Source organism: Grus americana, chromosome 4 (genome assembly GCF_028858705.1).
Source record: "Grus americana isolate bGruAme1 chromosome 4, bGruAme1.mat, whole genome shotgun sequence".
In the NCBI taxonomy this organism is placed as follows: domain Eukaryota; kingdom Metazoa; phylum Chordata; class Aves; order Gruiformes; family Gruidae; genus Grus; species Grus americana.
Genome location: NC_072855.1, coordinates 9596065 through 9609908, shown reverse-complemented (window position 1 = coordinate 9609908; position 13844 = coordinate 9596065). Strand labels below are relative to the sequence as shown.

The 13844-nt window shown below is 35.5% G+C and overlaps 2 protein-coding genes across 2 annotated transcripts in view; both read left to right on the top strand.

Annotated features, from left to right (window-relative positions):
• The window catches only part of HAUS3 (HAUS augmin like complex subunit 3), an 81129-nt gene extending 76027 nt beyond the window's left edge, over positions 1-5102 (top strand). The window contains exon 17 of the mRNA XM_054825092.1: positions 5038-5102. Within this exon, the coding sequence (XP_054681067.1) occupies positions 5038-5041 (4 nt within the window). The 3' untranslated portion in view covers positions 5042-5102. The remainder of the gene's footprint in view (positions 1-5037) is intronic.
• Positions 5043-13844, top strand: part of LOC129206234 (DNA polymerase nu-like) — a 48269-nt gene continuing 39467 nt past the window's right edge. Inside the window, exons 1-3 of the mRNA XM_054825098.1 lie at positions 5043-5169; positions 8068-8178; positions 11843-11921. Coding sequence (XP_054681073.1) covers positions 5106-5169; positions 8068-8178; positions 11843-11921 — 254 coding nt within the window. The 5' untranslated portion in view covers positions 5043-5105. The remainder of the gene's footprint in view (positions 5170-8067; positions 8179-11842; positions 11922-13844) is intronic.

The following is a 13844-nucleotide window of genomic DNA, read 5'->3' as shown; positions in this document are numbered from 1 at the left end:
CATTTAAACCAAATGATCAGTATTCTTTGGTGTTGTCAATTGTCAATAATGTCAGCATTCTTTCGGAAGCTACATTTAGATGAGGAAAAGATACATGACGTACTTTATGATTGCAGAGTCCTTTTTATTTGCAAATTGCTAAATCCATTAGCCCTTTTGTAGGACTGTTGACATCAGTTGGTGAGTAGATGGGAACCGGGAAGGGTGGTACTTTGCTGGGAGTGAACTAGCTGCACTCTCTGGTAAGAAACAGCCAGTGCAGCTATTTCATGAAGCATCTCTATTGTGAAGGTCTGTAAGACATATGGAGTGATTCAGTGCATGCTTTTATCAGCCATTATTCTTGATAAAAGGTTGGATATTCCTATGAGTGAAGCCCTGTTATAACCTTTCTTTAAATAAGCTTTAGGTCAGACATATGCTTTGAGTCTCTCTGTACGTCATGTCTTGAAGAAATGCTGTTGCTGGAAAGATTTAATTTTTCTCATGGGTCAATATTGAATCCTCTTCAACCTGAAGAACTAATAATATAGTAGTTGGACTTTTCGTAGTCAAGAATTTGATTAAAAAGAAAAGGAAAGGAGAAGATGAAGAGTAAAAGAAATAGTTTCATTTAGTACGGACTATCACCACCAAAATTTGTGAAGAAGTTGTGCATTCCTGGCTGAAGATAAAAGCCCTTAAGTGCTTCTGTTCATATCTTACAAGTCTATAGTTATTAAATGGTTATTGACTTTAAATACATTTTCTGTGAGGATAACAAATTAGTTTTACCTGAAAACTAATGATTTTTGTTTGTTCATTTAGGAAGGGGATTCCAAGTGAACAAGTGAAACAGGCTGATAGAGAGCAAGCAAAGCGTATCGTTTACTCAGTGGTTTATGGAGCAGGTAGGCAGTTTTAGGAAACCCCCCCCGTTACAGTAGATTCATACTTTATACATAATTTATATAAGTAGACTGAATTTCTAAAGATGAATAAAAGTTTGTCACAGTATTAAATTTTTATTTTATCAAGGATTATTAAATTATCTATCCAGTATCAAAATTATCAGATTAATGCAGCCACATTGACATATACAAAGATTACTCTGATTTTGTATATACTTGCTGCTGATGTAACAAGCATTTGTCTTTATCTAAAATGAGTTTAATTTTGAGTGGGCTTTGCATTCTGTCTCAGAGACAGAGAATAACTATATAGACAGAGATGAGAATAACTGCAATGAAAATAAAAGAACTCCAATATTGTCTCAAAACACATTTATAGAATCGTAGAGTGGCTGAGGTTGGAAGGGACCTCTTCAGGTCATCAGATCCAGCCCCCCCTGGTCAAGCAGGGACATCTAGAGCCAGTTGCCCAGGACTGTGTTCAAATGGCTTTCGAATGTCTTCAGGGATGAAGACTCCACAACCTCCCTGGGCAACCTGTGCCAGTGCTCAGTCACAGTCACAGTTTAAAAGTGTTTCCTTACTTTAGATCTTTATGTTTGTTGCCATTTCTTCACAACTGCAGAAAACCTACAAAAATCTACACTGCTACCCATTCTGCTCTAAGTCCTGCCCAAGTCCTAGATAAGTCAAGGCATTCTGCATACTTTCCAAAACTGCCTACCATTTCTTAAACAATGCCCAACTCTCCTTATGCTTCAGACATGCTTAGAGTTACCTTTTCTGGGAAGACAGATGCATATGTATCATCAGCCTAATAGTTCTTATGAATTTGTCTCAGTGAACAGTGAACTAAACTTTATGTAGGTCTTCTAGAGAAATCCAAAAGCTCTACAGAAGATGAGTACTTGGAAAACTCCTTTAGGAAATGAGAACCCTAGGTTACATGTTTTATTTAACTTGGAAGAACTCAAAAGAACATCTTGGGTTCCTGGGTGAGAATGCTTTCTAAACCATCTTTTGCAGTGAGCCATCGATAGTCCTTGAACCAAAGGCAGAGTTGGCCAAGAGCATTCGATTTCTTGTTTAGGGCATTCAACTGGGCAGGGGAGAAAAACACTTCAATTTCAGCTCTCCACAGTATCTATTTTGTGTATTGGGGTGTGTATAGATTATATACACACATATAAATATATATATAATCACACATGCATTTTTACATTAAGCTGTATTGCATTTTAAGCATCTATGTTTAAAATCTATATTGAAAAAGCTCAGCACTAGCTCCCTGCAATGCAAATTCAGACCTTCCCAAGCTGAGACTGGAATCAAATCTCCCATTTCCAGCCTGAATATTTTCATCACTAGATTATTTTACAAAATGCAAGCCTTAGCACCCCTACGCCTTGGCCCAGGCAGATGCTACACATTTCCTGTCTGTTCCCTTCACTCGGGGTGGAACAGGCAGATGCCTGACTTAATCAGACTGAATCACCACCACAGGTTGAATGCCCTTTAGTTCTGTATGTAGTCAGTGGAGAAAAGGAAATGCCTCAGTTATTGGGGCTAGAGCCTCCCTCAGTAGAGCCTATGTCTGTCTACTCATGCTATAGAGAACTTCGATGATTAGATTAAGCCAAATGTTGGCACTGCCTCACTTGCTTTGTACCAGGCACTAAACATCACAGTGCAGCAGTGCTTGACTGAAGTATCTCCATTTATTTGTTTGTGCTTTGTCTCCTCTCAAGTGAGGGCAGTTGAAGCACCTGAGAGATAATAAGGTGCTTCAGTTCGTTAGCAGTGTGATCAGATCCTAATTAAGACATAACATGGAGTGATACCATTAAACTATTTAGATGGAAACTGGGCTGACAAAAAATAATTGTTAGATACCTGAAATGGATGGACTGAATTCCACCCACAGTTTCTCCTTCAAAAGATGTCTAACTTTTCATTAAGGAGGCATTTTGATACAACTGAAGAATGTGAATAATACTTATTTATTTCACTTCCTTTGGGATTGAAGCATTCCCTGAGGAGCTTGCCTGTATTATGCTTACAGGAGCTGATGAAAATCTTTCATGTAGTAAATAGTAATCTTTTTTTTGTTGTTGTTTTCTTAGCTTTAAGTTACACTTGGTTCATATTTTCAAGGTCTTTTCTATAGTCCTGGAGGATAGAAAATAGTATAATAAAGAAAGAAGAGTATCATTATGTCTAGGAGTCGGTACTTAAATAAATACACCAAATATTGAGAGGGATGACAGTATTACTGTCTTGTGCTTGGTTTGGAGCAATTCAATTGACCTGCTTCTGCCTCAGTCATCTTGTAAAACTAAAGCATGGACAACTTACACATCTGTAAAATAAGGAATTAATTCCATTCAATGGCAGTATTTTCAAGCCCTGAATTGACACAGAGGGATGTCAATGTGTTTAAATGAAAAGCAGAGAAACTAATGATATTTTCAGTTTTGAAAGATGATATTGCAGACTGGAGAACACTAAAACTCATAGGCTGCAGCTAACAATTCCCCTGGCACAGATAACTCGAGGAGAGAGTGCTCAGGGAAGCTTTCATCCACTCCTGAGCATTCCTTCACACGGCCTGTGCTCTGCATTGTGCACCATGATCTAACACCACTATGTGGCTGTACATTCCCCTCATTTTCTTCCCAGGAGCTGCATTTCCCTGGAACCTTTCAGACTTCCTTACTGATATTGTGGCATAATTTGCCTACTGTTTTATGCAATACTTTGTCCTCTAGTACCAACAGTTCTTTAGATGAGTAACATGGACAAACTTAGATATTACTCTAAGGAAGCCACAGCAGTCTCCTAGCTGTTAACAGTATGTGCTTTAGCAGATAGATTTGTCATTTGCTGCCCCAGGAAGAAAACCCAAATTAATTAGATGTCAAATCAAAGTACAGACCTATAATAGCTCAGCAAGAGTCATCCTGGTGTCTTGCGAATTTCTTCTTCTAGCACGGTGTCCAGACTGGTGTTCCTGCAGCTCAGTGCAGTTCCTGGCATGACTGAGAACAAAATGCTGCAGAATTGTTCTGAAATGCACATCAGACTGACAGTGATGCCATTTAAGTGGCTGAAATCTCTCTTTCAAAAATGCTAGATAATTTTTCTTGACAGTATTACTGTGACAATAGCTGTTCTTCGGTTTTGGTGCCTTGAGACATCGCCTCTCAGTTTATGTTATTTGCAGACACAGTGCTGGTTTTGTGTTGCTGTGCAGCTGACAAATATATCTGTCTTTCAAACCTCATATGACTAATGTTGATGTATGTTTTATTTTTACTGGAACTGTTTGGCTTATCAATGTATTTAAACTGTAGCTCTTAGTTTATATTTTCACACTCTGGAAAACTGTCTTCAGCTTTTTTCCAGCTTATCTTATAAATGCTTTTAGATTCAACATAATATATAGTGTGCATCTATATCCTATCCAAAAGCTATTATTCCTTTCTCTTTCTGTTGAAACACTTCTCACTTCTCTTTTTTCTTTTTCCAAACCTTTTATCTCACAACTTGGACCCAGATTTTTACAGACGTTGAGGAGCCTAAGACTGTTTGAAACCTGTGGTACTCAGACTCCTAACTGCCTTTCTAAAATCAGGCTACTTGGTCTGATTGCTTCAGCAGTTAAGTTTTCCTGAAATCTAAACCTTCTAGCTAAACTCAACCATCCACATCTCCATCCTTTTTTAGATCTTCCTTCCCATTTGTGTTTATTTAAAATTGATTTCAAGTTCTTTATCTGCTCCTCGAAGTTTGCAGATTTCAACACTGAACTAGTAAAATGATACTTAAAGCAACAAATTATTCTGTGAACAGAAGATTTCAACCACACTATAGGTATAAATTATAACTAAGAATTTCTTAATTACATGCTTCTTATATACTTCTTATTAAGTATATTCTTAATCCATTAACTTCAGTAAAACATTCAAACTCAAAGCAAAACATTTGCTCTGTTGAAATATGACTGTAGTATATCAGATCCATCCTCTTTCATAGAGATAGGTAAAGTTTAACTAATTCCACTAACTGTGAATGTAACAGTCCTATTGTATGTAGTAGATTTCTGCTCTGCTTTATTGCATAATAAAGATAATTTCTTTACCACCAGGTAAAGAACGTCTTGCTGACTGCCTGGGAATTACACCTCTTCAAGCCAGTCAATTTATAGAGAGTTTTATGCAAAAATACAAGAAAGTACATGAATTTACAAAGAAAACAATTGAACAATGCCGAAATAAAGGTAATCCAAAGTCTGGAAGCATATTTTTGTTTACTGATTAGCACTGTGTGACAGTGGCGAAGACAAAGATTCAGCTTGACCAAAATTCAGATAGTTATAGGACAAGAAATAAGATGGAATATAATTTCGTGGTGAATCAGGATTTTTTCTCTTTTAGCCCTAAGAGGAGCTAGTTAAATCTGTCTGCCTTTTCTCAGAAAGATGCTAACAGAATAAGACATCTGTTTTCAGAGCGAACCCTACTTAATGTACACTGCATCATTTTGACATATAAAGTTCTCCAACACAGAAAAGCCCAAGGAATCTTTTACTTAATAAATATGCTACATGGCTGCTGGACTGTGAAAGTTCAGCCATTTAGTCAAAGAGCCAGTTTGCAGAGCCAGTTGTTTTTAATGTATTCTTTCTTTGCATCAGTCAGATTTATGTTCTTGAAGTTCAGGTGGTATCTGTGATGACAGGTGTGTACAGACTGCTTCTTTGAGCCAGCAGCTGCAAACTCTTCTTGCATCAAATTTGTTGTTAGTCTACATTCATTTACATTTAGTGAATCCTAGGAGTGCAGTAATTTGAGGAGAGAAAATATAGCTGCTTGAACTATTTTCTTTTAAAAGCTTATTAGCAGAACTGTCAAAATGGATTTCTTTCATTTCTTAGTACAATATACTGTACCAAAACGTTTTGTAGCCATAAATAGTAAATTTGCAATATAGCATTACCCTTCATTGTATGGGTGAGTGTCATGATAGAAACATATAACTGACTTCTAGTCATGAAAATTACAGTATTCCTACTTCGTAGGGCTTAAAAATCTACTGGAAGCATGAACTGTCATTGTGTCACACAGCTGCATTCCTTCATTCATTAGTATTACTAAAGAAAAGTGAAGTTACTGAAAATCTATGTTTAGCTGTAATTCAGCCCAACATAATGTCTAGCAAAATATTACACATTTACTATATATTTCTTTGATCTATTTAAAATAACATAGCATTCTTTTATTAAATGTGAATGAATTTCAATAACCAGACTTCTGCGATAAAGAATCAGGTTTGTGAGTTTAGTAGACAAGAGTGTCATAACTAATGTCCTTGACTGTCATCAGAACACACTTGTCTAATTAGTACTTACTCCTCCTCTCACTCCCATTTATCAACCATTGTTTTAACCATTGATAGTAGAAGAGCAATCTGTTTCAGTAGTACAAGCTCAAAAAAACCTGCAGGAGGTCAACATGATTTAATATTTTTCTTGTTAATCCACCTCAGATTCCACCTTTCCAACAAAAACATTCCAACCTAGTGAGCTCATTATAAGGTAACTTTTCTTTACTTATCTGCAGTTCAAACATGAACAGCACCCACCTGACTAATATTATTTAGGTGTTATGAATGTCTGATACTCTGTGTAGACATGATAAGCACATAAGTAATATTAATTTGTGATGAAGATATTTTTGTTAGTGTATTAGTACATGTTATTATATTGTTGGTTTTGATGAAATTATCAACATATTAAAAAGACTGCATTAAGACCTCATTCAAATATCTATTTGCATATTAATCTTTGATCACAAAAGCATACTCTGCGACTACTATGTGAAAGATGGTGTTTGTCTGGGGATGCTAATCAGCTATGAGTGTTACAAGGGTGATTCTGTTGCGGAGGCACACCACACAGGAATAAGGGTGTTACAGTAAATCCATTTTTCCCTGAGAATCCAGTATTTCAAGAATTCTATCTTTACATGCTGTTCTTCCTGGAAAATCTTAGTTAAATTGGGAAGACAGGTTTGCCAAAGAATATCCTAACCTCCAGATAATTCAGCTCCTTGTTCCAAAACTAGTACTTTTGGTATCAGCACTCCTGGAAATATACTAAATTGCAGAAAGCTGTATTAATTCAGCAGAACCATCTTCATCCTCGGCACATAAGTCTGGGTATGTGTTGTCCATAGTAAGGTCATAACTTTGTGTTCGGAGAAGTCTTCTTACCACATGTGCTTCCATATCTTGGTCGCCAAAGAGGAGATGAAACTCTGTGGCAGTCTGAACTTCCATGGAATCTAGTGACAATTCATGGATAGTCAAGGTGATGAGAAGTATAACGAAAGATTTTGTAAAGATATATTTTTAACAAGGATGATTTTTCATTGTTCTTAAAATAAGAAAATAAGTTTAGTTTTGAAGATAAGCTGAGATAAGGTTTTGTGTGTGTTATTTTGACAAGAGGATCCTCACATCTCTCTTCCTTTCTCAACTCCTCTCACTTGCCCTCCAAAATAGTTGTTTTGGCAAAATACGTCATTAGTCCTAACATAAAGTTTTAACTGTTTTCATGTGTTTCTTTTAAACTAAAAAAAAAAAAAAAAACCAAAACAAAAACCCGAAAAACACCACACTAGAATTAAAGAAAATACAAAAAAGTTATAACTTTTTTTTTTCCAAAAAACTATTTGATAATTTTGGGAAATATTCATTAATGATTTAGTTACTCTACAAATTAATTTTTCTTTTCTATTCCCAAATAAACTATTAATTGCATGGAAAGCTCTAATTATGGCTGCTAATAGATAGCTAATTCTGCTAGGTATTTATAGTTTCATCTCCCACAGAGTTTGCTGGTATATCAGTAGACATTCCTAATGAAAATACAGCTTTAATGAACAGAAGTTTTCTTTGTGTAACGTGTATTGATTCTCTGAATGAAATAATTCTTAGACCAAAAATAGAATAAGCATTTAACATTTAAATAAGAGAAGCTCTGACTATTTTCAGAGGGCAAAGAATTGAGTCAGGCAGCATGTAAGTACAAAAATCTCTATTATCTTCAAAAAGAATTTTTGAAATTTATTTTTAATCACTCTAAGAATACTAACTTCTATTTCAATCCTACAAGGTTATGTGGTTTCCATAATGGGACGTAAAAGACCACTGGCTAATATCAACGTGCAGGATTACAAACTACGCACTCAAGCAGAGAGGCAGGCTGTCAATTTTGTTGTGCAAGGTAAAAAACTGCCTGCCTACCTTCCTACTTAGCTACCTGTCTCTTTATCTGCACTTGGCTTTAGTGGACATCAACTCTGATAATCTCAAAAGAATGAATATTCTAGTAGTCTACTAGAGTAGACTACTGAGGCATAAATTTTCCTATAAAAGAGAAGTTTAAATGATGTATTCTATCTACTTTGAAAGTTGCTGGTAAACAGTATCAAAAACCATAAAGTTCTAATACACTGTAGTGCTCTCTGGTAGTTAAATATAGGTATAGATACAAACTATGTATAGAGAGAATATCTAAAATTCAGTGCTTCAGATGTATTGTTGTCATAAAACATTTTCCTTTCTGGTTTTGATAGTTTGTTACTCCAAAAGGGTTTCTGTGATTATGCTGCTTACAGATTCTATTTTTTATTTTGCCAGATAACTTTAGTTTAAGAAGTAAACAATATTACAAGAATCATACCTTGTTACTATTTGTTTTTAAACCCAACTCATTCTTTGTAAGGAAAATTCAAACTTGATTCTGTGAAGGGCAAGAAAAAAGGTGTTTTTTCACAGGAAAACATTGCAAACTTGCCACATAGGTTGGAAATGTAAAAATCAGCAGAAAGTGCTCAAATGTTAGTTAATCTGATGCATTAACATACTCTGTTTAAATCGCTTGGGGCTCAGTCTTGTACAGAATTTAGCCACCAAAAGTAAAAAATACCAACTGAGTTGGCAGTCCAAAACCAAGATCCCTCCTACCAAGCTACCCCTTGGAAGAATTATTTTTTTAATTGGATGATGCTGACAGGGTTTTCATTAAGTTATATTGGAAGCACACAATTTACAGGCAAGTAAAAAGTGCTTTCTAGACATGGTGATGGCATGCTTGTTACAAAGTGGCTTGAATTTTCCTTTTGAAAGGATCATTTGTTTTTTCTTTTTCCCCTCTCCAAATATTATTCATTTTAAGCTTTCATTTTAAAAATGACTTAAGTATATATGTCATGTTTGACACTTCTTATAATTAGTAACTGAATTTAAGTACTGTCTCTGCAAGGAGATGTACAGATCTAGAATTCTAATATGTACCCTGTTCCTTGAATAACAGTTGTGCTCAAGTGGTGGCTGCCTTGCTGTATTAAGCCCCCAAATGTAGAATTTTAAGATATCCTTATAAAATCTGTGGCAAAGCTTGCACGTTTGTAACCCTGGGCATGCCTGTACAACCTTCTCCAGAGACTTTTCAGTTTACCTGGGTTTCCATCCAGCTGGCCAGCAGCCCTCTCCAGTCGAAGGCACAATGCTTGAGATAATACAGCGAGTCCTGCTGAGTGTACGGGGCAGCACTAATAAAGCTACACAGCCTTCTGGGCAGCACTTGCTTATGTCCATCTGTCCAAAGAGCTTGGAGCTGAGGGAAAGCTATCACACGACTGTCTACAAAACACTTGCTTATAAGTATCATAACCTACAGTAATAAGATTATCATATTTCATTGTTGGTTCAAATAATACTGGAGGTGAAATCCGATGAAAAATAGAGTATCTGCTATTCAGAATATGAATATTAGAAGCTGTGATCAAGCAAGGATTAAATACTCTAAAGTATTCAGTATTCCCAAATTTTATTAAAAATTTCCTTCTAGACGACAAGGATTTTTTAATTTCAAGATTTCATCTCTGAGATATTATTTAAAGACTGTAAAAATTTTCTAATTATGCTATAACATTTTATCACAGTTAGTGTATGAAACTGCATATATGTGGTTTACACTTATATATAATAGTCTAATTAATTTAAGCAGTTTACATTTGGGGTATGGCAGCCGCAACTGATACCATAAGGCTTCCTCTGATGCATGACAATATTGAAACACAGAGTTCCAACTTTAACTTACTACAACTGGATTTGCCACTGGTCTTTTGTAGTGTTTTTTCTCTTTTTGAATATTTCCCAGTTCAATAGTTTTCACCAATGTACAGCATCATATTCTTCATATTCATATTCTTCGTATTCATATTCATCATATTCTTCAGTTATAATTCAGCTCTAGATAACCATATAGAGCAAACCATGTATTTTATTAAGGTATTACTAATCATGAAGACTGTTACGTTTAGTTGGAAGTAGTCTGGGAGTTTGCTGGTTTGTAAGTTCCAAATGCACTGGGAAAATAATGGAGCGCCATCCACCAGTATCTGGTCTACTATGTTATTTTATCATGTTAACTTTAAGGAACGTTTTTTAAAAGCACTGCAGAACTGGTCAGAAAAATGTAATCAAAATACTTTTTCTAAAGTATGCTATATCAGTTAAATTTTTACAAAACTGTGGCAAAGTCAACCAGAAGAATATAATTATGTTCTTTTAAAATATTTAAAATAACGTTTTTCTAAAAATCGTATCTCAGAAGAAAAAAAATATTTTGACAGTTCTTCTGTATTTTATTACTTTACATTTTTTCATGAAAAATACATATAGAACATATATATTGTGATGGTTAAAAACTCAATAATATGATTTTATTCTCACAACCACTAAGAAGGTCTTCTGACCTTTGCCGAAACATCCTTTCTTACTTTCTATGTCAAGGTGTCCATTTTGTGTTATATTGAATCAGTTTGACACATCATTTGAACAGGAAAACAAGCTAGGTGTTTGGGGCTAAATTTGTAACTAGACATAGCCATCTCAATAATCAGCAGTGGATCTGTACTTGATGTAGTTAATGAGTAAAACAGTTTCAGTATGGGATTCAGAGGAGGCAGTTTGTCACAGAAAACCATGAAAGAAGAGGTGTTAAGTCTGTCTCCTCGATCTCTTAGATATTCTCTCTCATCTCCCAGGAGAGTACCTTTACCATTTGCCCACCTGGCTGCTCTTTGCCCCTACTCTGGAAGCTGGACCAGTTGGAGGAAGGAGTTCAAAATTCATTGAGCTAGGGGGTGTGGAAAGGAAGATGTCTATGATCTAGTACCTTTAGGATATCTGATGGGACACAGAGAATGATGGCTTCCAGTCCTTACTTAAATTTTTTTTCCTGTATTTTATCTGAAAAATCTTTATATAAAATGTATTAAAACACTGTAGCACGGTTCAGAAGAGACCCCTTCGCCAAACCTCAGGCCTGGAGAATCATTCTGCCTCTTAATCGCCAGAAATGCATAATCTATTATATAACATGACACTGTTTTATGGACCACTGCTCTTAACATTGTAATGTAATGAATATACATTACATACACATGGAAATATGAAAAAGCATAAAATCAAGTTTCTAAATGGAAATGTAGCTCTGAAACAATGTTCTAACCTTTTGTGACATTAAATTTTAATTGATTTATAGGTAGATTTTTAATTCCAATTTAGAGTTAGATAATTTCAGACATTTTTTATAAAAAGGAAGTTTTCAACTCATGGCCATGACTTACAAATTCACCTTTATTTAACCCGTGATTTAATATTATTATTTTCTGGTTTTAATTAACATGTAATTATTTAGTTTGTTATTTATTAATCTTATGATCTGTTTCACATATTACACGAACTGAATCTACCAGTTTTGCAAATTCTTATAATTCAAAATCTTTGGATGTTTTTCATTCCTATGCCATAGTTCCAAGAAGAACATTTTCCTTTCACATGCTTTAAATTAAAAGCAGATCACTTTTCTTTCATAGGATCTGCAGCTGATCTTTGTAAAATGGCTATGGTGGAGATTTTTACCTCTGTTGTCATTTCTCCGACTTTAACAGCCAGGTTAGTAATGAATGATTGCAAAACTGTTTGATTTTAAAACAGAATTAATTGAAATGAATGTGGTTTGGGCATTTTAAGCAGCTGTAGACATATAGCGTATTCCTCTGAATCTTTTAACAAGCAAGGACTTGTGGAATGGTTTTATACATTCAAAGTTATATCTTTGTGCTTAAATGGTTGGATCCGTAAATCCATCCCAAGGCAATGAAGTGCCCTGGGGCCATTTAAACTCAGTCAGATCTAGTTCAGTGGTAGTTCTGCATCTTTGAAATCAAGCCCACTGATCATATCCTTCCTGTATTTTGAGTGTATTGTACAGTGGGAATTTAACATTCAATGGGCTGGGGAAAAAACAGGAATCAGGAAACCGGTGCTCAAGGAAAAATAAATGGACATTTTTTATTCTTGTATGGATGGCTTTCCTTTGCTAAAGAAAAGCTAGGTCATCATGATTCTTTTCTGTTGTAATTGCTCATAGTTGGGTAGGAGATCACAGAGTGTCCTCAAGATTTTTACGCCACTGGCAGAAATAATGAAGTCTACTTTTCCTGTAATAAAGGGTGGAGGGGATGGTGCAGAGAGTCAGTGAACATTAGTATTTGCTGCAATAGAAAGATATTCTGAAGGCTAACATGCAGAAAAAAAACCAAACATGGATTCTCATCTTTTGCATTGCTGTAGTAAACAATCAAGTAGTACAGGAATTTTTGCAGAAGTTCAGATAAAGACAGAGATAGTGCATAGTGCAGAACACCAGCATTTCTGTTGTCATTCAGATGGGGAAATCATAAAATCTTAGCTGTAGCAATCTTATATTAAGGACTTCAGTCGGAGTTTAGGTCAGTACAAAGTAATACGATTTGGCCTTCCAAATAGACTTTGCTATTATATGTAATATCTAATGCTATAAATACTCTCTCTGTGTGTGTCTCTGTGTCTGTATCATTTACACACAGCAGTGTTGTCTTATTTGATCAATGTTTCAAAAATGTAATTTATAATTACAAATATAAATTGTATGTGTTAAATTCAAAGGCAGAGTCACTCCCATGTCAAAAATAAAACTTGTTCTGAGTAACATTCATAAGTGTTCTTGCAACTTTTTGAGCAAAATAGCATCAAACTATTACCAAAAAAAGAGAAATAAGTGGCCCTCTAGTATAAATCTGAAATGGGAAATGGTTCTTTGGTGGAGATACTGTGTGCAGCCAGACGATGATACATTTACGTACCAAAAGTTGGATGATGCGCTATAATGTGTTGCATTGTACTTTTGGGGGCAGATTCTCTGCACTGATTATAATTCTTTCTGCTGCCTGAGTTGTATGAAGAGACCAGAATCCGGCAGCTGTGGCCTGGTTGAATATTTCTTTAGCAGGTGTAACTTTTGAGTTAGATCAGCAATAGAGCAGCTGCTTTCTGGGACAGAGCAGCCAACAGTCTTCACTGGAGGGGGCAAGTGTAGGTGGTGAGAGGGCAAAGAGCATATTCCCTTCTTCAGTTCCTACCTAGACACAGATCTTTAGGTTCAATAACTAGCTCTTTGTTGTAATTCTGAGAAAGCCAAAGGTTTTTGTGACTAATACCGTGTCTGATAAAGATTGTGAATGTTTTCTTCTCTCAGCATAAAATTTTACTTGGGTTGTCCTTTCTCAAAACTATTTCTTTTAAAGAAGTGTCACCAAATGTCTAAGGAGGTTACAGATGCGGTGAAGTATTGTTGAATTTCCTTGTGTTGTGAAAGCATAGAGGAATGGCTACACCAGACCTCAGAGAAGTATCACTGCCTAGCCTCCTTACTTCTATCATAAATATCACAGCTGGGAAAGACCATGACTGCAAGGGCATCTAAAAGAAGCAGACTGTTTTAAACTGGAATTTTGAACTTTTGCCAGCCATTAACAACTGGATGGCTTTGCTAAA